Source organism: Neoarius graeffei, chromosome 4 (genome assembly GCF_027579695.1).
Source record: "Neoarius graeffei isolate fNeoGra1 chromosome 4, fNeoGra1.pri, whole genome shotgun sequence".
Taxonomy (NCBI): Eukaryota; Metazoa; Chordata; class Actinopteri; order Siluriformes; family Ariidae; genus Neoarius; species Neoarius graeffei.
This window is the reverse complement of record NC_083572.1, coordinates 86030064-86057147: the sequence shown is the minus strand read 5'-3', so window position 1 is coordinate 86057147 and position 27084 is coordinate 86030064. Positions and strand designations below refer to the sequence as shown.

At 41.3% G+C, this 27084-nt stretch overlaps 1 protein-coding gene across 1 annotated transcript in view; it reads right to left on the bottom strand.

Moving 5' to 3' along the window:
* The window catches only part of jak1 (Janus kinase 1), a 112843-nt gene that overhangs the window by 67108 nt on the left and 18651 nt on the right, over positions 1 to 27084 (bottom strand). Inside the window, exon 3 of the mRNA XM_060919926.1 lies at positions 10835 to 10958. Coding sequence (XP_060775909.1) covers positions 10835 to 10958 — 124 coding nt within the window. The remainder of the gene's footprint in view (positions 1 to 10834; positions 10959 to 27084) is intronic.

Here is a 27084-nt window from a genome sequence, read left to right as displayed (position 1 = left end):
TTGAAAACAAAACCCAAAAAAAATACAAAAAAAAAAAGCAACAAAATATGGAATAAAAGTATTTGATGGTAAGAACATATCTGTTTTTATTTTTCACGAATTATTATTATTGCATTTTTCACAAATTGCTACTGTCATTTCACCGGTTTTACATTCCAAGCAGAAATGACTGTCAGACGTTTTGTATAAAATTTTTATTTATCGAATGTGCAAAAAATAAAAAATGTTCTGTTTCTCAAAATCCAGTAAATGTGGATAAAATAAAACAGTCGTTCCACTCAATCTCGTCGTGCATGGCTTTTAGCCAACTCGGCTATCAGCTCATGTACGACTCAGGCCCTGTCCACACGGCAACGGATTCAGGTGAATCCGATAAAATTTTTTATCGTTTCGACCTGCCGTCCACACGGCACCGGCGTTTTGGGTGCCCCAAAATGGTATTTTTTGAGAACGGTTTCCAGAGTGGAAAAATCTTAGCCTAGCAAACTAGACCCATCCGCCTAGCGGCCAAAAATATTTTTACCTAGCGAGTGGGTCTAGCCTCGCACCATATAAACAAACACCCCGGGCATCAAATCGTGCCCGCCAATCACAACGCAAGGTTTTTGTTTGGATTCTTTGGGCGGGCTTTTGCAGGAGTGACGACAAAGCTGCGCGACGCTGGAGAAAGCACAACAAGAAAGATGGCTACGGCTAGTGAACAGCGCGCGTTTGACTCCGCTTTGGAATCAGTTTTAGAAGAATTAGACTTGGAGTTTTCGTTGAAACATGAGCAGGAAGAGGCTCTCCGCTCATTCCTTTTCAAGAAGGACGTTTTCGCTGTTTTGCCGACCAGCTATGGCAAAAGTCTGATCTACCAGCTGGCTCCGCTCGTAGCCAAAAGGATGGGGCTAGTTTGTGCAGTACGAAGAATTAATAAACAGCTTTGAAACATTACTTTTTGATTGTTTCTTATTTTCCCATTATTGTAAATTTAAGGGAAATTATTTCACCAAACACCACTAAATAAAAACTCTCAAAAACAGTTTAAGCAAACCCTTGAAAAACACTTGAAAAAAAATAAGTTATGTGGTACAGACTCCAAACTTGTGGTCATTATCTCCAAACTTCTTAAAGTGCCATTCCACCATTGGATGTATTCTTTGGCATAAAATACAATATATTTTATGACAACATGACTAGACAGAGAAATCTTTTAGCTTCAAAATGATATATCGAACATAATTTTTTGACAACGACAAGTATATTAATTTTGTGACCAAAGTCACCTACCCTTTTAATTTCCGCGCGGTAGTGAAACGTGATGTCATCGGCAGGTTCCCCTTCTTGTGTACCACGTCACGTGTGACGTGGCACAGATTATCAGCAATGGCGGATAGAATGAGATTGTCAGCTTCGGAAAAGAAGCGAAGGAAAATAGCAAGTGATGCCCAAAGGAGACGGTCGATGGTGAATATCGGCACAGCAATCGACAAGTGGAAATCGTGTTCTATCCACCATTGCTGATAATCTGTGCCACGTCACACGTGACGTGGTACACAAGAAGGGGAACCTGCCGATGACATCACGTTTCACTACCGCGCGGAAATTAAAAGGGTAGGTGACTTTGGTCGCAAAATTAATATACTTGTCGTTGTCAAAAAATTATGTTCGATATATCATTTTGAAGCTAAAAGATTTCTCTGTCTAGTCATGTTGTCATAAAATATATTGTATTTTATGCCAAAGAATACATCCAATGGTGGAATGGCACTTTAATATCTAGAACCTGTTTATTAATTAATACGCATTTTGAAAAATTATTTATTTCAAGGCCTCCCCCACTGCTTTCTGTCGCTCTGACTACGTCACAGTCACTGTTGCGCTGATTGGTCAGAGCGTTGGCCTATACGCACAGAGACAGTTTGAAAGACAGCGGGTTGTTCCACCCCAACCCGTCGGAAATGTCTACGGATCGAGGCCAGACTAAATATTCACATTTAGTCTGGCTTACCAGGCTAGAAAAATCTGGCAACGGTGCCGTTGCGAAGTCGTCTGGATGAGTAGAACGGATTTGTTTACGATGACGTCACAACCACATGACTAGAACAAGCAGCACTCACTCATTCATGCCGGGTAGAAGAAGGGGTTTATGCGCATGCGTCCTACTTCTTCTATTGTTCTGGTGCCTCCGATGGGACCGTCTTACAGCGCACGTAGAGGTGTGGCATGTGTATTGCATCGTTTTCAGCAAGCGTTGCGTTGCCATATGTACCTGATATTTTACTGATCCGTTGCCCATGTCGACGCGATATTTTTTTTACCCGCTAAAAAAAAACAACTCGTTGCCGTTGTCGTGTGGATGTAGCCTTAGTTTCATGGAATAACTGTTAAATACCATAAATGGTTATTTTGTTGGACCTTTCCACTCACAGATCACATTGCATTACATTCAATTTGGCATTATTAACAGGCTTACTTATTGTTTTTTTCCCCAATTTTTTTTTTTAAATTCAATACAAGTGACCAGCTAGCCAGACTAATACCCACAGTACCAGTCAAAAGTTTGGACACCCCTTCTAATTCAACGTTTTTTCTTTATTTTTATTCATTAAAACTCACTTCATGTCTTAAAGTAATGATGGATGTCGTTTCTCTTTACTTAGCTGAGCGCTTCTTGACATAATATGGATTACTACAGTTGTGGAATAGGGCTGTTTACTGTATTTTTATTATTTACTATTTGATCTCAAACTCATTGAGAAGGCAAGAAATTCTACGAATTAACTTTAGACGAGTCAGACCTGTTAACTGAAAAGCATTCCAGGTGACTATCTCATGAAGCTGGTTGAGATGATGCCGATAGTGTGCAAAGCGTCATCAAGGTAAACGCTGGATACTTTGAAGAATCTAAAATATGAAACGTATTTTGTTTTTAACACTTTTTTGTTTACCACATCATTCCATCTATGTTCCAGACGTTATTTCGTAGTTTTGATGTCTTCAGTACTGTTCTACAATGTAGAAAACAGTCAAAATACAGAAAGAGGCACATATTAATGAATAGGCATGTCCAAACTTTTGACTGGTGCTGTATGTGAACTCATCTCATCTCATTATCTCTAGCTGCTTTATCCTGTTCTACAGGGTCGCAGGCAAGCTGGAGCCTATCCCAGCTGACTACGGGCGAAAGGCGGGGTACACCCTGGACAAGTCGCCAGGTCATCACAGGGCTGACACATAGACACGGACAACCATTCACACTCACATTCACACCTACGCTCAATTTAGAGTCACCAGTTAACCTAACCTGCATGTCTTTGGACTGTGGGGGAAACCGGAGCACCCGGAGGAAACCCACGCGGACACGGGGAGAACATGCAAACTCCGCACAGAAAGGCCCTCGCCGGCCACGGGGCTCGAACCCGGACCTTCTTGCTGTGAGGCGACAGCGCTAACTACTACACCACCGTGCCACTCGTATGTGAACTCAATAATAATAATAATACTTTGATAATGATGGCTTGTGATTTCCACCACTGTTAATAAATAAATATAAATAAATAAAAATAAAAAATCTTGGCCTGCTTATGGTCCCCGGACTGCACTTTAAAAACCGTGGCATTAATGCACTTTAGCAATACAGTATATAACACAAAAATTGTTTACACATGTTTTTAACCCTATGGCAAATAACACGACCAAACAGTCACACAAAACAGCATCCCTGGACTCATGGGTCATTTATTTCATACAGCGTGGTGCAGCGATGTATTTGGCAGTCATATAAAAACACAGGGACTCATCCAGTGTTGTCTGTAAATACTCAGGGTGAGCACACCACAGAAGTGCCATATGAGTAGAGAATCATGGTAAACAGGAAGTAACACATTTTTAAAAAGCCACAGCGGAAGAGAGTAAGTGCAAAAGGTGACCATAACCTGTTTGCGTGCACAACAGGTACACTACGCGCAGGGAGAACGTGGTTCCAAACCCACGACTCACTCTTATCTTAGTTTCAGTGCTCAAAAGGGAAAATAAAGGGGGAATTTTAGGACTTTATACTGCCTGAGCCACTTCTCCATTCTACACCGTGACGATCTCTATTATGGGATGTCAAAAGGCAGGACAGGCTGACCTAAAGCATTTCTTCTTTTTCTTTCAGTAGAAAGAATTTTACAGAACTAAGCAATCTTTTCGGCCAGCAAATAATAAAACGATTCGATGCAGAACAGTTTTCTATAAACACAATGACCACTTTAATGAACTCAAGGCTGGAAACACCAACAGGATAAATAACCCATGTGGTTATATCCATATTTTTTTAAAAAAACATTGATATAACCTTGGTATACGAAAAGAGCCTGTCTCTAAAAGTTTTTGACATTCTTTTCAAAGGAAACTTAACCAATACTATTAAACCAGAAAGCTACACTCTACACGTGGAAAAGCGTTAGCTAAAAAAGCAAAAACTTTCACTAATGCATCATTAATATTTGTTTTATTTGTGGGGCGGCACGGTGGTATAGTGGTTAGCGCTGTTGCCTCACAGCAAGAAGGTCCGGGTTCGAGCCCCGTGGCCGGCGAGGGCCTTTCTGTGCGGAGTTTGCATGTTCTCCCCGTGTCCGCGTTGGTTTCCTCCGGGTGCTCCGGTTTCCCCCACAGTCCAAAGACATGCAGGTTAGGTTAACTGGTGACTCTAAATTGACCGTAGGTGTGAATGTGAGTATGAATGGTTGTCTGTGTCTATGTGTCAGCCCTGTGATGACCTGGCGACTTGTCCAGGGTGTACCCCGCCTTTCACCCGTAGTCAGCTGGGATAGGCTCCAGCTCGCCTGCGACCCTGTAGAACAGGCTAAAGCAGCTAGAGATAATGAGATGAGATCAGATGTATATTTGTCATTAATATTTGTACTGGTTATGTCATTTACAAATAAAGTTTAATCCAGAAAGCCAAAATCCATTCTGATAATCCAATACCAGCTTTCACCACCTCCACCCACTCAACCCAACTCCTCCATATCAGCCCACAGATATGATGAGACTGGATGACGTGGTCAATGTGACCGTGAACAAATAGTCCACGTATACCTTTTTGTCCATGGAACAGTTCATTGGCTCACAATGTTGTGCAAGGTCTTGCAAAAGCCTCTCAGTCATATTTGCCCCGTGTGATAGCCGTATCAATGACAGATAGCAGGTAATGACTGCATTTTCTGTAGCCTTTATCAGCGCATGCTGGATCATCCAAATCGTCATTCTACCACCTAAAATGACCAGCACAAAGGAGTCCAAAACAATCGTAAAATTCATAGTGGGAATGCAAGACTTAGGATCGGTTACTGTGAGGATGTCCGAGCTTTTAATGGTCATGAAATTGTGAGCGCAACCAAACTATTGCCAGAGAACATTCTGCACCAAGCACTAAATTAAAACTGAAGTGAACCATCACCAAATGGAGACTGAATACAATCTCACACTGCTTATCAAATGTCAACAAATGGTTAATATCAGTCACACCCCACACATTTATTCATCGGTCAACAACTTTAAATAACATTCCAGAGGTTTGCTTTCAGAACTTTATCCAGTTCACTGCTCTCACTTCTGTGCAGACTTAACATTCCTCTATGAGAACCACGCTTCAAACTGGGCTCTGGGAAACATCAGACCCCCAGAAATCCATGATGCGTACTGACCCAGACTGTATCACATTACCGTAGTGGAAATTACTATCAATTAGCATCAAGTTCATTAGAGTTACTATATCAAAGATGTAAAGGGTTTCTCTCTGGGGGGAGGAGAGGTAACAGGAGGACAGAGGACGGGAAGGAGCAGTAGCCTAGCCTAACAATAAGCAATACTGGACAATGTGCAATATAATGTGCAATACTTCTCCTGCTGGCCCCTTTTTTTCTCCCCCCTTCCTCTCTTCCCCATATCTTATTCTTTTTATATTTGTATATGTAAATACTTAATTTATCTAGAAGTTTTTTCTCTATTTTCTCATCTCATCTCATTATCTCTAGCCGCTTTATCCTGTTCTACAGGGTCGCAAGCAAGCTGGAGCCTATCCCAGCTGACTACGGGCGAAAGGCGGGGTACACCCTGGACAAGTCGCCAGGTCATCACAGGGCTGACACAGAGACACAGACAACCATTCACACTCACATTCACACCTACGGTCAATTTAGAGTCACCAGTTAACCTAACCTGCATGTCTTTGGACTGTGGGGGAAACCGGAGCACCCGGAGGAAACCCACGCGGACACGGGGAGAACATGCAAACTCCGCACAAAAAGACCCTCGCCGGCCACGGGGCTCGAACCCGGACCTTCTTGCTGTGAGGCGACAGCGCTAACCACTACACCACCGTGCCGCCTTTCTCTATTTTCTATTCTCTATTTATCCTGTAATGATGCTGCTGGAATCTTAATTTCCCTGAGGGAACCCACCCAAAGGGATCAATAAAGTTCTCATCTCATCTCATCTCATTATCTCTAGCCGCTTTATCCTTCTACAGGGTCGCAGGCAAGCTGGAGTCTATCCCAGCTGACTACGGGCGAAAGGCGGGGTACACCCTGGACAAGTCGCCAGGTCATCACAGGGCTGACACATAGACACAGACAACCATTCACACTCACATTCACACCTACGGTCAATTTAGAGTCACCAGTTAACCTAACCTGCATGTCTTTGGACTGTGGGGGAAACCGGAGCACCCGGAGGAAACCCACGCGGACACGGGGAGAACATGCAAACTCCGCACAGAAAGGCCCTCGCCGGCCACGGGGCTCGAACCCAGGACCTTCTTGCTGTGAGGCGACAGCGCTAACCACTACACCACCGTGCCGCCCCTCAATAAAGTTCTATCTAATCAAATCAAAAACACATAGTCTAATTGCAGTTGCAATAAAACAACAAAGTGCTGCTAATACGAAACTGTTTCAACTCGACATCAGTGGAAAGTTTCGGAATAAAAAGCTCTTCTAGCTTGAATTGATTTATACTGTTCTTAAAATGAACTCTGTGCTGTAATTATAAAGAGGACGTTGGAAATCATTTCACCCCCGGATGCAAAAAGTTTGGATCAGACTATTTTCACTGCATAGAGTTGTGAGCGTTATCTTTGAATATTTTCATTCTGAATTAAGCTGATGCTTTGCCGCTCTCACACCTCATGGAACCATGGAATTAATTCCATGCGAGTCCTCAAACCTTTCACAGCCAGGGATCCATTTAGGTGTACCAAAAACAATTTGACAGACTTATTAGATAAACTATCAAAATATTAGGCACATTATTTAAATGTGGACAGTAATATACTCAGCAGACAATAAGAGCCTTTAGGCCAGACGTGGGCATTTTACGGCCCGCGGGCCGCATCCGGCCCTTTGGTTCATTCTGACCGGCCCGCGTAAGGTTAATTAGAAATTACAAAATAAACGTATTTTCTAATTTTACCTCATGCATGGACTGAATGTGCATTGCTTTTATTTTGAAGTTGTGTTCAACAAAAACGCAATGCGCGCGACATGAACATGACATGAAATCCCACGAAACCTAATCCCGCGAATTTGTCCAGACCAACCACAAACTTGTACGTCATCCTTCAAACGGTCCAGCCAATCACATAGTGTGACGTCACCAGCAGGCGCCGGAGCCCGAGCCGATCTGTAGATCTGATTCCTACACCGAATCGACTGATGATCATCTGTCAGCTGTGCTTCGCATCTCCACCTCAGACATTCAACCTGACTCTGATGCACTCGTTAAAGACCAACAGAGACTAGATTTCTCTCACTGAACAAATAAAAAACTGAAAAACATCAAATGAAGTGATTAGACTACAAATGTGGGCATCATTATTATAATATTATGTATCTTGCTTGATATTTGGAGTAGAAAGACAATATTGTGATGTCTTTATTGTGTTTTGGGCTGAATGTGACTGAAAAAAAAAGTACAAACGTTCACGTTTTGTTAACCATTGTTTTGGGAAATTTGACTGAATAAATGACATTTTTTGTAAGGCAACCTCGTTTTTTCCAGACTCTTACCAGTCTTAGCAGCTTGTAAAAACAATGTTATTTATTGCTTTATATAAAAGAAATACACTTAATATTATGCAGAATTTAGTTCAGCCTTTTGGTCCGGCCCTCCACAAAATTTTCTGTTTCTCATGTGGCCCCATGGAAAAAATAATTGCCCACCCCTGCTTTAGGCTGTTTATTTTTAAGTAATGATCTCGTGCATCATGTTATTGTTCTTTCAGCTGCTCCTGTTAACAGTCGCCACAGCGGATCATCTTTCTCTGCCACGCCAACCACCTGCATGTCCTCCCTCACCACATCCATAACCCTCCTCTTTGGCCTTCCTCTTTTCCTCTTGCCTGGCAGCTCAATCTTCAGCATCGTTCCCACAGTATACTCCGGATCTCTCCTCTGCACATGTCCAAACCACCTCAAGCTCATCTCTCTTGCTTTGTCTCCAAACCGTCTAGGCTGGGCTGTCTCTCTAATATACTCCAGTCCCCCCAGGATTCCGCGGGCCTTTTTTGTGATTGTTGCGGGCTAAAATGTCTGATGTTGCGGGGGGTTTCCAAAAAATTGCGATGAAAGTTGCGGTGTTTTTTAGGTTTCTGTTGCGATTACATTGCGGGAGGAAGTGAAAGTTGCGAGAAATTGTTGCGATTTTCTCTTTTTGTGATAAAAATTGAGTGATATGTTAAATATTAAGTTACTACTGAAAAACTATTGATTAAAAAAACAAAGACACTGAGAAATGGTCCTATAAACAACTTTACCAATATAAAAGATTACCAGGACTACAAAAATGCAGAAAAATAGGCTTTACTTATCCAAATGCACCTGTTGGTTCAAAAGTTAAAGTGCAGAGAACCTCACAGCACAACATGAAGTTACCTTAAAATATAATATAAATGCATCAGCTTTCATGTAAGAAAAAAAAAACTATTAATACTAGTACTGTGTGCAGGCAGTCTCTCCTGAAGACTAAATTAAACAATAATTATAAACTAATAAAATAAATGGCTCAGGCTTCATAGAAGAAAAAAAAACAATTTGAACAGAATCTCACAGTATGATGCTGAAGCTGCCTGAACAATGGAAAATAAAATACCATTTTGGCAAAAATGTTGGCATCCATTAATTTCTTGTATTAAGTAAAAAAAAAATAAAGTGCACACAGTCCTTCACTGTAAACATAACACACTTTCAGTAACAGAATTTAAGCCTATATAAACACTGACTCGCACATGCTGCTTCTCTTGAACGGAAACACAGAAGTAAGCAGTGTTGCCAGATACTGCTGACGTTTTCCAGCCTAAAATATGTTCAAAACCCGCCAAAATGCACTTGAAACCCCCCAACTGGGTGGGAACCCACCCAATCTGGCAACACTGGAAGTAAGGCGGAAGGTAGTTTGTCGACGTCACCTCAAGACGACGCCAACGATTGGTCAAATTTGCGGGAAAGCTGCGGTGATTGGATGCAATTGCAACACCGCCCTGAATTCGCAGGGATTGGTTGAATTTGCAAATCGCAACATCGCGAAATCCTGGAGGGTCTGATACTCGCTCCTCATCCTGTCCATCTTCCTCACTCCCAATGCCAATCTTCACATCTTTAACCCTGCCGCCTCCAGCTCCGTCTCCTGTCTTTTCATCAGTGCCACGGTCTCCAACCAAGACAACATGGCTCATTTTGTAAAACCTTCACTTTTGCTGATACCCTCCTGTTGCAAATCACTCCTGACACTCTTCTCCACCCCCTCCACCCTGCCTGCACTCTTTTCTTCGCCTTTCTTCCACACTCCCCATTGCTTAATGTTAAGGTAATGAAAACAAGGGAAACTAGATAGAACTCGACGCCAGCGGCGTTGATGGGGATGCCTCCGCCCGGTAGACTACACGCTTTATTAAGTTGTGATTTGGGTATGGACATTTGACCTCACAGTAATCTTGACCTGGTGAAATTACTTGTATCAGCCTTGGAGATATTGTGTTCACAAGGTTTTCAGACAGACATTTGACCTCACAGTGACCTTGACCTTAGACCTTTTGATCTCAAAATCTAATCAGTTCATGTTTGTCCCGAAGCGCAGAAATGGTGAAAGTTTGGTGAAATTCCTTTCATCAGCCTTTGAGATATTGCGTTCACAAGGTTTCGGGACGGACGGACACACGGACGGACGAACAACCCAAAAACATAATGCCTCCTGCAGCTTACGGTGGCGGAGACATAATAAAAACAGATACGTTCTTATCATCAAATACTTTCAGTCCATATTTTGTTGCTTTCTTTTTTGTATTTTTGGGGGTTTTGTTTTCAAGCAGAACTTTTATTTTGACCTCCGTTGGTTCAGCAACACGTATATCAGCTCATATATCATGAGTAGAGTATTTTGTTTTACTCTACTCATGGTATATGAGCTGATAGTCTAGTAGTAGAGTAGCCAATCAGAGCGCGCAATTGCTCATATCCAGTGAATGTGGATAGAATGATTAACAATTATTTGCTGATATTCACTGAGCCTGAGGCGGATAATTGTTTAAGTATAAATACACAGGTGATTATTTCAAAAAATAAAAAAAAAGATTGTATTTAAAAAAAAACAACAACATTTATTTCAAACCGCAAAAGCAACATGCAAATGTGATAACAGCATGGCGCAGGTTTGTGTCACTTATCTACACCGACTCACATAAAATACTTTGTTTTGAAACCGATAATATAAATCACAAGTCCACCTTATCTTTGAATAGTTTTAGACCATTCTGACCAGCATTAAAGAGCATTATATACCGTCAATAACAGACACTTTGTTTTCTTACCTCATGCGGTAGTGAAGCTTAATACTGGTGTCTTCAGTGATCTTGAATACATGATTGGGTGCATACCAGAGATCCTGACTCTCTTCATACAGGGCAAACAGGTTATGGCACAGGGGTGAAATACCTACAACAGTAACACATACGGCAATTAGAAGATGACACCAGATGACACTCAAATTCCCTCATAATTTCTTATTTTTTATATACCAGGGCTCGACATTAAGGACTGCCCGATTGCCCAGGGCAAGTGGGATATGTCCCTGACATGCCCAACCGGGCAAGTTGGAATGAGCATATATTATGAACTAGCACCACAAAAATTAGGCTTTTTGATCTTTTATTTCAGTTCCTAAAAGCGTCCCTCGCTACGTATCCACCAGTATGTCTTGGCTGTTTTCTTAGTCTCGGTTTCATTTACTGCTTTGCAAGTTATTTTATATACCCCCACTGTTGTAGTATGCGACGCGTACTGTTTATAGACCCCTTGTGCATGACGTCATGCATCACGTGATAATTACAGCTGGGGTCAGACAGACACCGTCTTTCAGACAAGCAAGGCTTAATCTGTCTTCAGTATGGTTAATTTTTGTGCTATTTTTGCTTGTTCAAACAGAGAAATAGATAAAAGGCATTACCGTCTCCCCGCTATCAAGAAAAATGTTAACAAATAGAAGCAAATGCTTCAAGAACAATGAGGAAATGAGTGGTTAAAGAATACGACGAGAGGAGCTCAGCTGACAACTCCAGGGAAATTCACGATTGTATTTATAATGCATTTTACAAAAACAGAAAGTCAGAAGTGAGGATGGAAGAGTTTGCTGAAGAATCTTGTTTCATTGTTTTTCTGCTCACATTCGAGTTAGCTCCTTCATGAAAGTGTTCGATTTTCTTACAGGGGAAGCCGCGTCCTTATTCGACACAGAAAACCCAGATTGGTTTCAAACAACTCGGGCATAAAAAAACTCAACAAGGAGCGACGCGAGTGATAAATCCTGAAAGAACAGAACAGATTAAGAGCAGAGAGAGCTGGAGCTTTGTTTCTGTTATCAGAGGAACCCAGTCCTGTGCAAAATATTTATATATCGTTGAGTTGTTAATAGAGTCAGTGCACTTGAGAAAAGCAGTGCACAAATCTAGAAAAAGGACAGTTAATAATTTCTTCATACTGCAAATGATTTGTCTCATTCGTCAAAATTCACCAAACAATAGAATGCAAGGTATGACATGGACAAACGAAATCACCACCGCCTCCTTGGGTGCGTTCGCTTTACTTTCACACTGTTCTTGTTTAACCGGAAGCCAGTGTGCTATGAGGCTACTATATGTAGCTATATATATGAGACACTGATATATGACTTAACTCTAAAAGTCCAACAAGGAAACAAGTGAAGTACATATACTTCCCTAATTGCGGGGGCGTCGTGGCTCAGGTGGCTAAGGCGCCATACCATAAATCCAGGGACCCGGGTTCGATTCCGACCCGAGGTCATTTCCCGATCCCTCCCCGTCTCTCTCTCCCGCTCATTTCCTGTCCTGTCTCTACACTGTCCTATCCAATAAAGGTGACAAAAAGCCCAAAAAAAATCTTTAAAAAAAATAAAAATAAATAAATAAATTAAAAAAAAAAAAACTTCCCTAATTGAATAACCCTTTTAAACAACAACCTACCTGTAAGTAAACTGAACGCACCCAAGCAGGCAGTGACCATTTTACCGGTCCACGTCATACCTTGGGTTCTATTGGGTGGTGAATTCTGATCGGCTCATATCATGAAAATCCGACAGAAAGCGCACAAATCTATGAGAAGGAAATTCGCCAGCACACAAAGCAGTCTGAGCGTGAGCAGGAGCTATTTGAGAGGAATGGAGGGGGGGGGGGATAAACAGTACAAAACCTGAACCTGACATGAATAAACACTGCTCTCAAACTGCAAGACCACACTCTTGATTAAAGATAGGAATAAAACTCTATAAAACAGATTTGAAAAGGCAGCAACTCAGGCTACAATGATTATTCTGATTATGAAAATGTATTGACAGGGGTTTTTATATTCAACTAGTCATTTAATTACCCAAAAACAGAAATGTTAGGAAAAACATTCAACACAGTGTGCAATACTGACAATACCGTACCACCCAAAATTGCGCTCTTTTCAGGCGCAATACTGACGAGAAAGTTTTAAACAACACAAAAACATGTTGACAAATTTCACTTGCACCATCTTGCTTAGACAAGAAGAGCAGAATTGAGCCAATCTGAAGAAGAGAGGTTTAATATTGTTTCATGCTCAGTTCATGCAAACATGTCGGATGCATAACAAGCGTGACAGCCTTCTCTCTCTCTCACTAGCAGACAGAACAAAGAGCGGAACAAAACAAGCAAAACTAAAAGCACACGTTCACTCAAAAAAAAAGAAAAAAATGCACAGTACAATGCATTTCTATTCAAAAGGCACTTTACCTTTCATAGCAGCACAAACACTGAAAATGAAGCAGCCAAAGCTCTTGCGTGATGAGTGAAATGTACTAAACATTATAGCTTCAAATAACATTTTATTCAAGGGCTCGATTATTATTATTATTATTATTTTAAATAGTAATAAAATAAATGCAGCAATTTTAAAGTTTAATGAGGCTGGTTAAGTTTAGTGCTTAACCTGTTTAATTGTGGCTTGTTAAGATTAAAGTCGGTGAACAGGTAGGTGATTTAGTACAGTTTACAGAAAGAGCAAGAGAGAAAGATCTGTTTAAATACACAAATTTCAAGCTGCTTCTTTATTTATTTAAAATAAAATTCCTTATCAAATCCCTTATAATTTCACTTGGCTGTCATTGCAATAGGGGATAATTATTAACGATTAGCATGAGAGGAGAAAGTCAGTAGAGTAACAAGATGTCAAATGTTAACTTGTTTCTCACGGTTTTCCTAAACAGTTAAAAACAAGAGTCATCAGGAGATGGCATACCCCCCCCCCCCCCATATGAAACCCCACTCCAAATTTTCCCAAGTTGAATTGGTTGCCATGGCAATACGGAAAAAATAAAAATCACAGAAATCCCAAAATGTCAAAAGGCACAACTCTTCTAGTCACTTAACATAACTGTCAGGTTTTGTGAAAAAAAATTCAGAATAGTTTTTGAGTTATGCTCTGGAAACTAAAATGTTTACAGGCAGACAGACAGAGCGATAGCTATAATCCCCCGCATTATATGCCGGGCGGATAAAATGAAATTAGAAGAGCACTCTGTAGAGAGCGCACCTCTGCCAAACCATCTGGATTTGCATCAAAATTTGAAATCAACTGTTCATTGGCCCATGGCTCACCTTTCCTCAAAATTTCATCAAAATCTGTTCATTACTTTTAGAGTTATGTTGGGAACAAACAAACGGAGGCGGAAACATAACTTCCTCTCATGCAGTGGTAACAAAAATGGCAAATGGTATTTGTTACAACCGTTCTCATTTACAAGCCACATTTAGACCAATTAGTTGATTATGTTTTCATTAATTCACATGAATAATCAATTATTAAAATGTTAGGTTTAGTGCAGCCCAAGATGTTACTTCACTTGTGGTTTAGATATGTGCAAAAGAGAAACATATGATTATATATAGATTTCAGAACAGGGCGGCACGGTGGTGTAGTGGTTAGCACTGTCGCCTCACAGCAAGAAGGTTCTGGGTTCGAGCCCAGTGGCCAACGAGGGCCTTTCTGTGCTAACCTGGGCCCGCCCATCCTAAGTGTGACGCAACACGGGGGCCTGTTGCGAACTTAGTCTGGCAAGGCAAGCTATTTCCAGCTCTTCCAAGCTCCCGAAAAATTGGGAGCCAATCAACTTTGAGCACCTCCAACGGCCCTGGGTAGAGGCGTGTTCAAGGCAGTGACGTAGTAGAACTGCGACCGGAAGCCATAGATTGTTTACAGAATCTATGCCGGAAGCGCTTCATTCACTAGAAACATTACGAACAGGGAGCAGCGGCAAGCCTTTGACACAGCGGTAGGTGCTGTATTGAAAATATTCAACGGGAAGTTCTCACTGAAAACGGAGCAAAGAGCAGCCCTGGAGGTATTTATTGAAAGGAAGGACGTTTTCGCCTTGCTCCCGACCGGCTTCGGTAAGAGTTTAATCTACCAGTTAGCCCCACTGGTAGCCAAATCAATGGGGCTCAGCGAGAATCCTATCGTTGTGGTCGTCTCGCCTTTGATCGCGCTATTATCGTCCTCTTCAGCTCCTCCTTCTTCTTCCTGTTACTCAAGCAGTTTCCGTCGCGTCACATGCGTCAGAGGAAAGAGTGATGAGATTGGTTTAAGCTTCGTCACAGCCTTTTCTGGCTTCGACCAGTAGCAAACTGAGGCATTTCAGGGAGGCGGGTCAACCACGCGCTTTGGGAAACGGTTGGGCTTAATATCTATGCCAGACCAATGCTTGCAGAGCTTTGAAGTTGCGTTAGCCAGACTATTTCTGTGCGGAGTTTGCATGTTCTCCCCGTGTCCGCGTGGGTTTCCTCCGGATGCTCCGGTTTCCTCCACAGTCCAAAGACATGCAGGTTAGGTTAACTGGTGACTCTAAATTGACCGTAGGTGTGAATGTGAGTGTGAATGGTTGTCTGTGTCTATGTGTCAGCCCTGTGATGACCTGGCGACTTGTCCAGGGTGTACCCCGCCTCTCGCCCGTAGTCAGCTGGGATAGTCTCCAGCTTGCCTGCGACCCTGTAGAAGGATAAGCGGCTACAGATAATGGATGGATGGATTTCAGAACTATATGTATTTATATATATATAAAATGTGACCATGTGAAAGGTTTTCCCAGGCTGAAGCACACTGCCTGAATTTGAACTGTATGTTAATCAAAGTTGTACAGAATAAACACTGACTCAAACACGACATGACGGTTGTGTGACTAAGATGTTCAGAGTGCGCTTTCCACAGAGCCTGTCTTCTCACATTTCATGTACAGTGTTTAGTCGGCATGTATGCTAAAACACAAGCGGTTTCATGGCCACTTGTAAAGTCAACAATGTTTTTCTAAAACGTTCTTGCATAAATTTCCTTTTCCTCTCTTACTACCCAGCCCAACTCGCAGTTTTGGCCTCAGCACAACTTAGAGGAAATCCTCAGTCTGACTGCACAGCTCGGCAGCCATTTTGTCTTCAAGTACTGATTGGCAGCCAAAAACACACATTCCATTCCACTTAGATATCAGGGATGAAACTGCACTGCATGGAATAAAACGACAAACATCTAAACAGAAACTAGAACAAACTGCTGCCTTTACATAATGTCATTTGTATGACAGAACGATTCTCACAAACCTACAATCCAGACTCAAATTTAGTGTCTTCGATTTGCAATATCTATTTCCATATGCAAATCTGGATCTGGGGTTCGTAAATAATTTAACGATGTCCTGTTGTGCTTGTGTGTGGAAGTTATGCAGGATTTAATGAGCAGAAATACACAAGGCTGAAATGAATGAGTAGTCCTGATATGACAGGTCCAGGAAAAAAAAAAAAAAAGTGTGTTTAGTAATTAGCAAAACAGCGCAATTACTAGATTAATTTTGAATTTCTGATAAAATTGTTTAAAAATGTGCAGAAAAAACAATACTTAAATCACTTAATCCAGGCGACAAATTTCAAATAATTAAACTAAACAAATAAATTTTAAAGATTTTTTTTTAAAAAGTCACGTGAAATTGTCCGTCTAGGTATAATTGTATCATTTATTTATCAAATGAGTGGTAAAGGTCATACAGAACATGTTTTATCAGCCAAGTTTCAAGACAGGGATGAAGAAAGAATTAATTATCTTACTTTACATAGTCAGCAAGTTACAGGTGACTCATTTTATAAATGTGCAGTTTATTTCTTAATTCCACTTTCAGGTGTTTCAGACAACAGACAGCTGTGTGATTTTGACAGTCTGCGATCGTCTGCGTCAGATCCGTAATGCTATACCGCGCTTGGTAACAGACACAGCAGAGCAAATAGTTTAACACTATATTTACTGTTAACTCTTAATTCATTGCGTTTGCTGGAAATGTTCCGTCTGCCAAACTGTCACGTTTACCTGAAAACGAAAATGAAATGTAACACCTCTAAACGTTAAGTGCTCTAGAGCAGGGGTTTTCAAGCTTTTCTGCTTTAAGGCCCATCTATTCATACTTGTAATGAGTCGGGGCCCATTAAAAAAAAAATCCCCAATTATTTTGGCTCATCTATTGTATTACAATCTAATAATCTACTGTAAAGTGTATTAATGAGATGCAACATCACTCCCTGTTACAGATGGGAGTCCAGGAATTAAATAAATGCAGTAAAAACAAACTGTTTTAATTGTAGGTATTGTATTTAAAACTGTCTGGATGTGCCAGAAGCCAAACCATGCATGCAGGGCATTCTCAGCCAAAAGGGATTAATGATCCAAAAGTGGAGTCTGGTCCATTAACACAAGAACTTATTGCCATGTTTGTGTTCAGCAAACAAGCAAGACATTAAAGCCAAGACGTACACTCAAAAGAAGTGGATACAGAAACCACTCAATGGGATTAGATCCTTACACGCGAACAAAGAAGGATTTTTCCTAGGAGTTGGAAAATTATCCATCTCAAACTACCTGGTGCTGCAGACATCGTTCTACACGGACAAACCTGGAACAGCATGAAGGCGTACGATTTTTTATATGTGGCTGGGTTAAAGATCTGAGGATCAAGAAACTACTGCCCCTTTTCCACCAAAGCAGTTCCAGGGCTGGTTCGGGGCCAGTGCTTAGTTTGGAACCGGGTTTTCTGTTTCCACTGACAAAGAACTGGCTCTGGGGCCAGAAAAACTGGTTCCAGGCTAGCACCAGCTCTTTGCTGGGCCAGAGGAAAGAACCGCTTACGTCAGCGGGGGGGCGGAGTTGTTAAGACCAACAATAATAGCAAGACCGCGAAAGGTCGCCATTTTTAAGCGATGAGAAGCAGCAGCTGTACAAACGCGAAGTCATCCATTATTGTTGTTGCTGCTTCTTCTTCTCCGTGTTGTTGTTGCTTCGATGTTCGCGCCAAGGTTTATGCAAACGCAGCGACGTAACTGACGTATACAGCGACGTAATGACGTGACTCCCCTTAGCACCGTGAGCTATGGAAAAGCAAACTGGTTCTCAGCTGGCTCGCAAGTTGAACGAGTTGTGAACCAGCACTGGCCCCGAACCAGCCCTGGAACTGATTTGGTGGAAAAGGGGTATACTTGTACCCATCGCAAAACATCGCAAGCTGTAGTGTGACTGTAGCTTAATGAGGCGGACGTGACGTCGGATGCAACCCAGCGATTGTACCCAACTACGAGTAAAAATTAGCTTCAACTTGGAAAAAAAAAATTCCCGGCTCACTAGATGGCACGTGGGCCGTGGCCCATCAGTGGTTGAAAAACACTGCTCTAGTCTACAGACTTTAAATGGTAGAATAGTGAAACAAGAACAAACTTCAATTTGATGAATTGAATTCACTGTTAAAGATTTTAACAAATGTCCCGTCTTATTTGTGGGGTAAAATTACAGCATTTACTGATCATATACAAGCCTCTTTATGCAATGCTTCTCACACTAGCAAACAAGTGCTACAAACTTTAAAAAACAAACAAACAAGCAAACGCACGTAACCGAAACAAGTTCAATTATTTCTTTAGGCAACAGCTGGAACACCAGTGCTGTAATCCAATACAGCACCAATTCCTGCTTGAAGTAAATTTACTAAAGATATCATCTTCAGAAGACTTGTCATGTAAAAAAGCAAAAAAAAACAAAACAAAAAAACAATCTTGGCCAGTCTATAATAAATGCATGTCTCCAAATCTATAAATCCCCTGAGCACAATTACGCAGGAAATGATAACCCAATAAAAAGGAATTCAGCTGTAATCTCATACAAATCCATTGCATCAAGAGAATGTTATTGGGACGGAAGACCTTCAGTTCAATGCAATGAACAAAAACCTGCCAGTTTCCAGACTTTCACTAAAAGGCAAGCTCAAACCAAGCAAATACTGCGTATTATATAAATCTGATTGCTCAAAAGTGGAATAATGTTCTACAAACAGCAGATATCAATGCACTCTTTCAGAGTTTAACAAAGATAAAAACGTGCATTCACTGCCAAGGATTTAATAAGATTACAGGAAGCAAAAACCTAAATCCAACATAACTGCAAGTGAAAATAATCACAATCAAAATCACTCGACGTTGTTCCATAGTGAACATGTTTAACCGGTGAATAACATTATTTTTCTGTTCAAGTGTGACTTTAATAAAGTCAAACCTAAACATTTTCCCAATAGGTCTAAAGTCGTCACTTCCTAGACGCCTGGCGCAGGAACATATCCCCTCTAGCAGGTTTATGTGTGACAACAGGAAATTCTGTGAAGAAAATATTTTTCTGGTGAGTCTGCACACAACAAATCGCACGGCAAGGCAGAAAGATGCTCTGAAAATGTTAACAACAAACTCATGGTTCTGGTTAAATGCATTTTTGGTTTTGTCTTCCTATAAGCAGATTAGGCTATCATATGTAAAGATGCTGTAGGGTATTAACTACTCTTTTATATCTTTCTAACTGGGTTCCAACCAAAGAGAGGGCGTGGAACCCTGGAGAAGGAATATAAACTGATCATTTCTGTTCAGAACAAACCCACATGAAAAATACATCATTTCTAATCCCTGATCATTGGTAAAGCAGTCTGTAAAAGTACTGTTTTATTAAACATTTATGGAAGGAGTCTCCAGTAGAGCCAAGTAAAGCTGGTCCGGTTAGGTTTTCCACTGCAACGCATTTCTCTTTCAAGACAGAGAGAATAAAACAGAGATGCTGGTGAAGGAGCAAATACTGATAGCTGCTATACCGTAAATGACAACGGGCAGGGATCCCAGGAGTAATTGAAAAAAATAGAGGAATGTAAGAAACTATCAGCAGGGGTCAAGGGGGCTGCAAGCCCCCTGAAGCTGTTGAGATTTTAACATTTAAAGATGCTATAGAACACATTTTTTTACATAGATTTAACATAGAAAAGCAACAGAATTTAACAATAATGTGTATCTATTTGATGGCATATTTTGTAATCAATGACATAAGTGGCAAAAAAAATTTATTTAGCTATAAAAATTAGATGAAAATGTAGCTTTGAAGAATATACTTCTTCTGGGGGCGTCGTGGCTCGGGTGGATAAGGCGCCATACCATAAATCCGGGGACCTGGGTTCGATTCCGACCCGAGGTCATTTCCCGATCCCTCCCTGTCTCTCTCTACCACTCATTTCCTGTCTCTACACTGTCCTATCCAATAAAGGTGAAAAAAGCCCAAAACAAATCTTTAAAAAAAAGAATATACTTCTTCTAACCCGGACACTGTTCCGCTATCTCTTTTATGGACGATATCTTTTTTCCACGACACATTCAGGGCTGTGAAATTGTAAATAAGAAATCCGAGGAAAGGGGGGGGGTCTGGGGGGCACAGCCCCCCGGCATAAGCCGGGGGTCTGAGGCCCGCAGGGCCCCAGACACCAAGCCATTTTAGGTGTTATATGGTGTATTCTGAGCATTTCCTGCAAGTAAAAAATTGATCTCAACAAGTAAATATTTGACTAGTCTTGGTCTTCATTTTGCCATATAAAATACCTATCAACAGTTTTCTCTTTTAAAATGAAAGATCCATGTAAAATACCTTGAAATATCTAATAAGTGCCTATGTATTTTATCTCTTAATCAAAATAAAAGTTAAAAAAATGTGTAAATAATTTAAAGAAACGTTAATTAAAGAAAACTTTGATAGGCCTTTCAAAATGACTTTGTGAAAAATCATGCTCAATATTTAAGTGAGAGATACCTGTTGTCTTCCAAATTACACTTAATTCTTGTATTATGTCCTGGCTTTTTCCAAGAGTCTGTCACAATGTCTCTTGTCTACAGAGCAAAAGTTAAAAAAAAATAATGTTTCTTATCTAATATATTATTTACATCTTTTCTTTTACTTCTGGCTCCTTCTATTCCTCTTTGCATCACTCCCAGCTATTTCTTTCAATTCATCTTTCACTAAGGCTATTAGTTATTAGTTCTATAGTATTTGCATTCCTCTATTAAAGCTATTTACAAGATGTTCATAGTCTGTCAAACAGCATCTAATGAAAGTCTTTTAATTTTCTTTTCTTTAACACCATCTCTTTCAGTTTTGCAAACTTGTTCTTTTTCATCTTTTCCTTCAGTCTGTCTGTGTGTTCTTTTCTAGCCCTCTTTGCATCTCTCTCAAACACCTCCTTAGCTTTCCTTTTTGATTGCATCTTATCTATGTCTGATCTTACACCCTATAAGTACAAAATTCACGTACGCGGTGCCAGGTCACGCAATAGCTATTTTTAGCTCTGTCATGCACGAGTCGCAGTCAAGACGTGTTCCACGCTCAGCTGGCATAAAACTCCGCAAGTCCGGCTGTATTGAGCCGCCGGTCTCGTGCAAGGCGATTAAAACCGACTAGACCCCCCCCAATGATTTAATGCAAAAATAGACGTTTTGTGAAGATGATATTTTTCGCGACAGAATCCGCGGAAATTTCACAGCCCTGCATATTGAATTAAGTACAACGCATTAGAAACAAAAGCACGAACGGAGTTAAAACACATTTTCTAGCAAATGGGTGCAGCCATATTGTTTTCTCGTTCTATCGCGTACAGTCTCGCGGTATTTACATCAATTTAACTTCCGAGTGTTCCCGAATGCCAACGAGAACAAACGAAGCTGACAAAAACATCGCTAAACAAGCAAACCAAATCAGAACGTATTCTGCTGGTCATTTTACTTAAACAAACATATTTTTAACGGATATACAAGAGATTTTAAAAAAAAAAAAAAAAAAACACCACCACTTTGGCTAGAAAAATAGCGGAATTCCGCTAAATAGCGGGTGTCTGGGATCCCTGAACAGGAACCAACCAGGTTTAAGGACTTTCCATAACATTAAATGTAACAAACCAACAATCAAAAATTATAATTGGATTTTAAACAAGGGGCGGCACGGTGGTGCAGTGGTTAGCACTGTCGCCTCACAGCAAGAAGGTCCGGGTTCGAGCCCCGTGGCCGGTGAGGGCCTTTCTGTGTGGAGTTTGCATGTTCTCCCCGTGTCCGCGTGGGTTTCCTCCGGGTGCTCCGGTTTCCCCCACAGTCCAAAGACATGCAGGTTAGGTTAACTGGTGGCTCTAAATTGACCGTAGGTGTGAATGTGAGTGTGAATGGTTGTCTGTGTCTATGTGTCAGCCCTGTGATGACCTGGCGACTTGTCCAGGGTGTACCCCGCCTTTCGCCCGTAGTCAGCTGGGATAGGCTCCAGCTTGCCTGCGACCCTGTAGAACAGGATAAAGCGGCTAGAGATAATGAGATGAGATTTTAAACAAAATCTGTTGAGCAAAATCTCCTCAATCTTTCCCTCCTACTCCATTCCTATGTTACAAAATCCCTCTTATCTAACACACTTTCACTTCTGTCTACGGAACAGATCCTGCAGAGTCTCTTCTCCAGCAATCCTACCACCTGCCAACTGGATCCTGTGCCTTTCTTTCATGATGCTTTTGATGAGCTCAACTCAATAGACCTCCTCTCTTTTTTCACTTCAATCATAAACAACCCCTTAAAGGTCTGATGACACGAACATGACTCTATGCAATTTCTTAAATAAACTATACAACATGGCAAACATGTTAGATTTCTGTTATAATTACGTGAAAAGAAGCTGTTGTTACACAAATATCCAACTTTTAATTGCACAGCGCAAGAAAACTGGGTCCGTGGCTCGCGGCCATGCTGTGACGTCAGCGGAAGAACACGCTGCGGTTCACTGGCTGTTCTACTCTGGTTCTACTCAATGGAAATGGCGCATGAAAACGCCGGTGAACTCTCTAGTGCTAGCTCTTCCTCTTCTGGGAGTCTAGAATTGTGTTGATCTCTTCCGAATAGAATCTATGATAGTCTACCCTCTTTACCCTTTGCCTCTCGTTGCTAGGCGGCAGTTACATGAAAGCCGCAAGCTTTCACAAGCAAATACATGGCTGATATCACGCCGACTTTATGATTACATTTATGATTATCATGTAGAATCTATAGCTCTATGTACCTTTATCTTATGTCGTTTCACAACACATGTTCTGACAGGAGGACTGTCTTTGGATCCGGCATAGCTACTAGTAGACCCCCTCCGGAATACTGCCAGTGTTGCCAGATTGGGAGGAATCCCGCCCAGTTGGGCGGTTTCAAGTGCATTTTGGTGGGTTTTGAACATATTTTGGGCTGGAAAACGTCAGCAGTATCTGTTGCCAGATACTGCTGACGTTTTCCAGCCCAAAATATGTTCAAAACCCACCAAAATGCACTTGAAACCGCTCAACTGGGCGGGAAACCTCCCAATCTGGCAACACTGTGTAGGCACTGCTGATGGTAGTAACACATGTTTGTGCTGAACTGAACACCCAAGAGATTCTTTTAAGCTGGGAAGGGTGTCAAAACAATCCAAATCGAAGTGTTCAGAGCACAGGACGGATGTTGGTGAGGGCTCCCACTTGTCACGAGTGCGCCTGACTTGCTTCACCCACTTCGCATGCAGCTCGGGATCTCTGGGAAACTTGAATAAACTTACCCCATCCTTGTAGGTTTTGGAGCAAAAGCCGGCAACACAACGCGAAGGCATAATAACTATATATATAATGTATAATAATAATACTAATAATGACAAACTGAACACCTGTCGCATCAACAACAAACTGGTAAGTTAGGAGGAAGGTTCTTTCGCTGACGTCATATAGCCCCTCCTCCTCTTTCGTCTCCTGGGTGCTGCAGCCCCGTCAAATTTACCCAAATAGCCGCGTTTTTTATTATAACTTGTAAAATAGGCGCCTTCGTGAATTAATATATGGATCATCGGGAATTACTTTTTATGTTATAAAACATCGCCAAAGATGTCAAAAACGTGTCATCAGCACTTTAACATTTGGTCATGTACTGACAGTCTTCAAGACAGCAAGGGTTACACCCATGAAAAAGCCCAATGCCATAGTATCACTTCTCTCTTTTCTTTCTCAAATTCTTGAAAATGCTGTTTACAACTAATTCTCTCTCCATCTTACCCAGGAAGGGCTCTGAGGTCCTAACTGGCTGATGCAACCAAAGTTGCATACTCGACAAAAACTGCCCTTGCACCTGTTTATGCTGTTACATCAACAAAAAGTCCTCATCCTCCTTGACCTTTCAGCATCCGTCAACACTTTCAATTACAAGACTCTCCTGTCCATCCCCAAACTTTTTGAAATAAGTGGCGCAGCATCAGGTGACATGGAGGGAATCCATACCTGCAGGGCTCGACATTAAGGACTGCCCGATTGCCCGGGGCAAGTGAAACATGTATTCTGGCAAGTGGGATATGTCCCCGACATGCCCAACTGGGCAAGTTGGAATGTGCATATATTATGAACTAGCACCACAAAAATCAGGCTTTCTGATATTTTATTTCAGTTCCTAAAAGCGTCCCTCACTACGTATCCGCCAGTATGTCTTGGCTGTTTTCTTAGTCTCGGTTTCATTTACTGCTTTGCAAGTTATTTTATATACCACCGCTGTTGTAGTATGCTATGCGTACTGTTTATAGACCCCTTGTGCATGACATCATGCATCATGTGATAATTACAGCTGGGGTCAGACAGACACCGTCTTTCAGACAAGCAAGGCTTAATCTGTTTTCAGTATGGTTCATTTTTGTGCTATTTTTGCTTGTTCAAACAGAGAAATAAATAAAAGGCATTATCGTCTCCCCGCTATCAAGAAAAATGTTAACAAATAGAAGCAAATGCTTCAAGAACAATGAGGAAATGAGTGGTTAAAGAATACGACGAGAGGAGCTCAGCCTGACAACTCCAGGGAAATTCACGATTGTATTTAAAATGTATTTTACAAAAACAAAGTCCAAAGTGAGGATGGAAGAATTTGCTTAAGAATCTCATTTTATTTTTTCTGCTCGCATTCGAGTTAGCTCCTTCATGAAAGTGTTTGATTTTCTTACAGGTGAAGCCGCTTCCTTATTCAACACAAAAAACCCAGATTGGTTTCAAACAACTCGGGCATATAAAACTCAACAAGGAGCGACGCGAGTGATAAATCCTGAAAGAACAGAACAGATTGAGGCCGAATCCCATTTCACCCCTTGGACCAACCCCTTGGCCCTTCCCCTCCATTTTGCGCGTTCATGTGAAGGGGTAGGGGTATCCCAATCCCAGTTAACGCGGAGGGGTAGGGGAAGGCGTAGGGCTTCTGTACCCCTCCAAACGGAGATTTTCCTGGAGCTGACTCCGAACGAAGGGGTTTGAGTGATTTCCCACAATGCCATGCGGATTTCAGCGAGATTTCATGCGGATTTCAGAAAGATGGCGGTTCCCGCGGCGAAAGATTGTCATAAATGTATTTTCTCTATTATTTACGTGTTTTAAGTTGTTATCCAGAGGAAGCACGCCGCTTGATTCGCTTTCGAGCTGAGAATGAGCAGCGATTTCTGAAATCCAAGCTGCTGCTAAAAAGCTTTGGGAGTGAGTATTGTTTTCGGTTGCTTGACTGCGTACGTTTTGTTCTGTTATTCTCGCTTTTATTGTTTACATGAGTGTTCTGACACCTCATTCTGTCGGATGTGGTGCACGAAGCGCCAAAGATATCCCATTCAGTGGTGTTAGTTAACAAATCACACCCTGCCAGCAGAGAGTTCTGGCTCTGACTGTAGCAGCTGGTCGCAGCCAATGACGCATTTGGTCGCGTTTTGCTAACATAAACGCTGACGGAGGTACGTGATGACGTATGCGATCGTTGAAGGGCTATCCCAATACGTAAGGGTTGAATTTCAAGCCCTATCCCTTGTAGCTCAGTTTCAAGGGGAAGGGCCAAGGGGAAGGGGGAGGGGAAGGGGGAGGGGTAGAAATTAGAATTGGGATTGGGCCTAAGAGCAGAGAGAGCTGGAGCTTTGTTTCTGTTATCAGAGGAACCCAGTCCTGTGCAAAATATTTATTTATCAGGGTGTTTTTTTTTTTGTTATATCATCTCTAGGTTAAAAAAAAAAAAAACGCACTGCATCATGACAGACCGGCTGCACTGATTCAGTTACAGGTTGCCAGGTCTGTATAAAGCACCCACAACCTACACACTAAATAATTTTAAACTCAACATTATCCTGTCTGTCATTATGCAGCGAGGGGTTTGTTTGTTTTTAAACCTAGAGGTGGATGATATAACAAAAAAAAAATATATATATATATATAAATATTCTCAAACACAGTACTGTTCAAAAGTCTTGGCACCCTATTGTTTTCTTCATACAGACTTTGTTATAGATTTCTATTTTATGATTTCTACATTATTGAGTAATGAACCTACAGTCTGAGAAAGTTCTACACAAGCACACTGAACTTTACAACAGCTGCATGCATGTGAAATGGAAATAAATCGACTAAGGCAGGAAAAACTATTTTGGATAAAATCGTTATTGTCTGTTACAAGTAAAAGTAAAAACCAAATAACCAAACTTGATGATAAATGTAATCAATAACCAAACTTCAATTCAATGTGTGATCTTCATTTCATGTTGCAATTCAAAATTATTCTATGGTTTTCCTAAAAAAATAAAATAAATAAAAAAGTAGTACTCGTAAAATAGGAGGAAAGTGATAGTATTGGGGGGCAAGTGGAAATTAACTCCCACTCCCCCCCCCCGGATAAGTGGGTTTAAAAGTTAATGTCGAGCCCTGACCTGCTCTATGCAGACACTTCACTGGTATCCCACAAGGCTCAGTGCTGTGTCCTCTTCTGCTCTCTCTCTGTACCCATGCTCTGTGACATCATATCCTCAGACACAGGCTTACATTCAACCACTATGCCAATGACTCATCTACTCAGATACTTCTGTATCTGCACAGATATGTAGATGCGTGTCTGGTAGATAACATTTCAATGGAGGAAACTAAATCGCAGAAAAAAAAAAAACCCCAAGCTGCTGTATCTCCCCGGAGATGCATCTCTGTGTCACGAACTTGTGTTCTCCTTGTACAACTCTCAGCTTACACCACCTGACAATGCATACAACCTTGGAGGTATTCCTAAATAAACAACTTGCTTCATATTACTAACCTGACTTAGTCATGCAAGGTTCGCCTTTACAAGAAGAGGATGATCTGGCCATTTCTATCCACAGAGGCCACTTGTGTTTG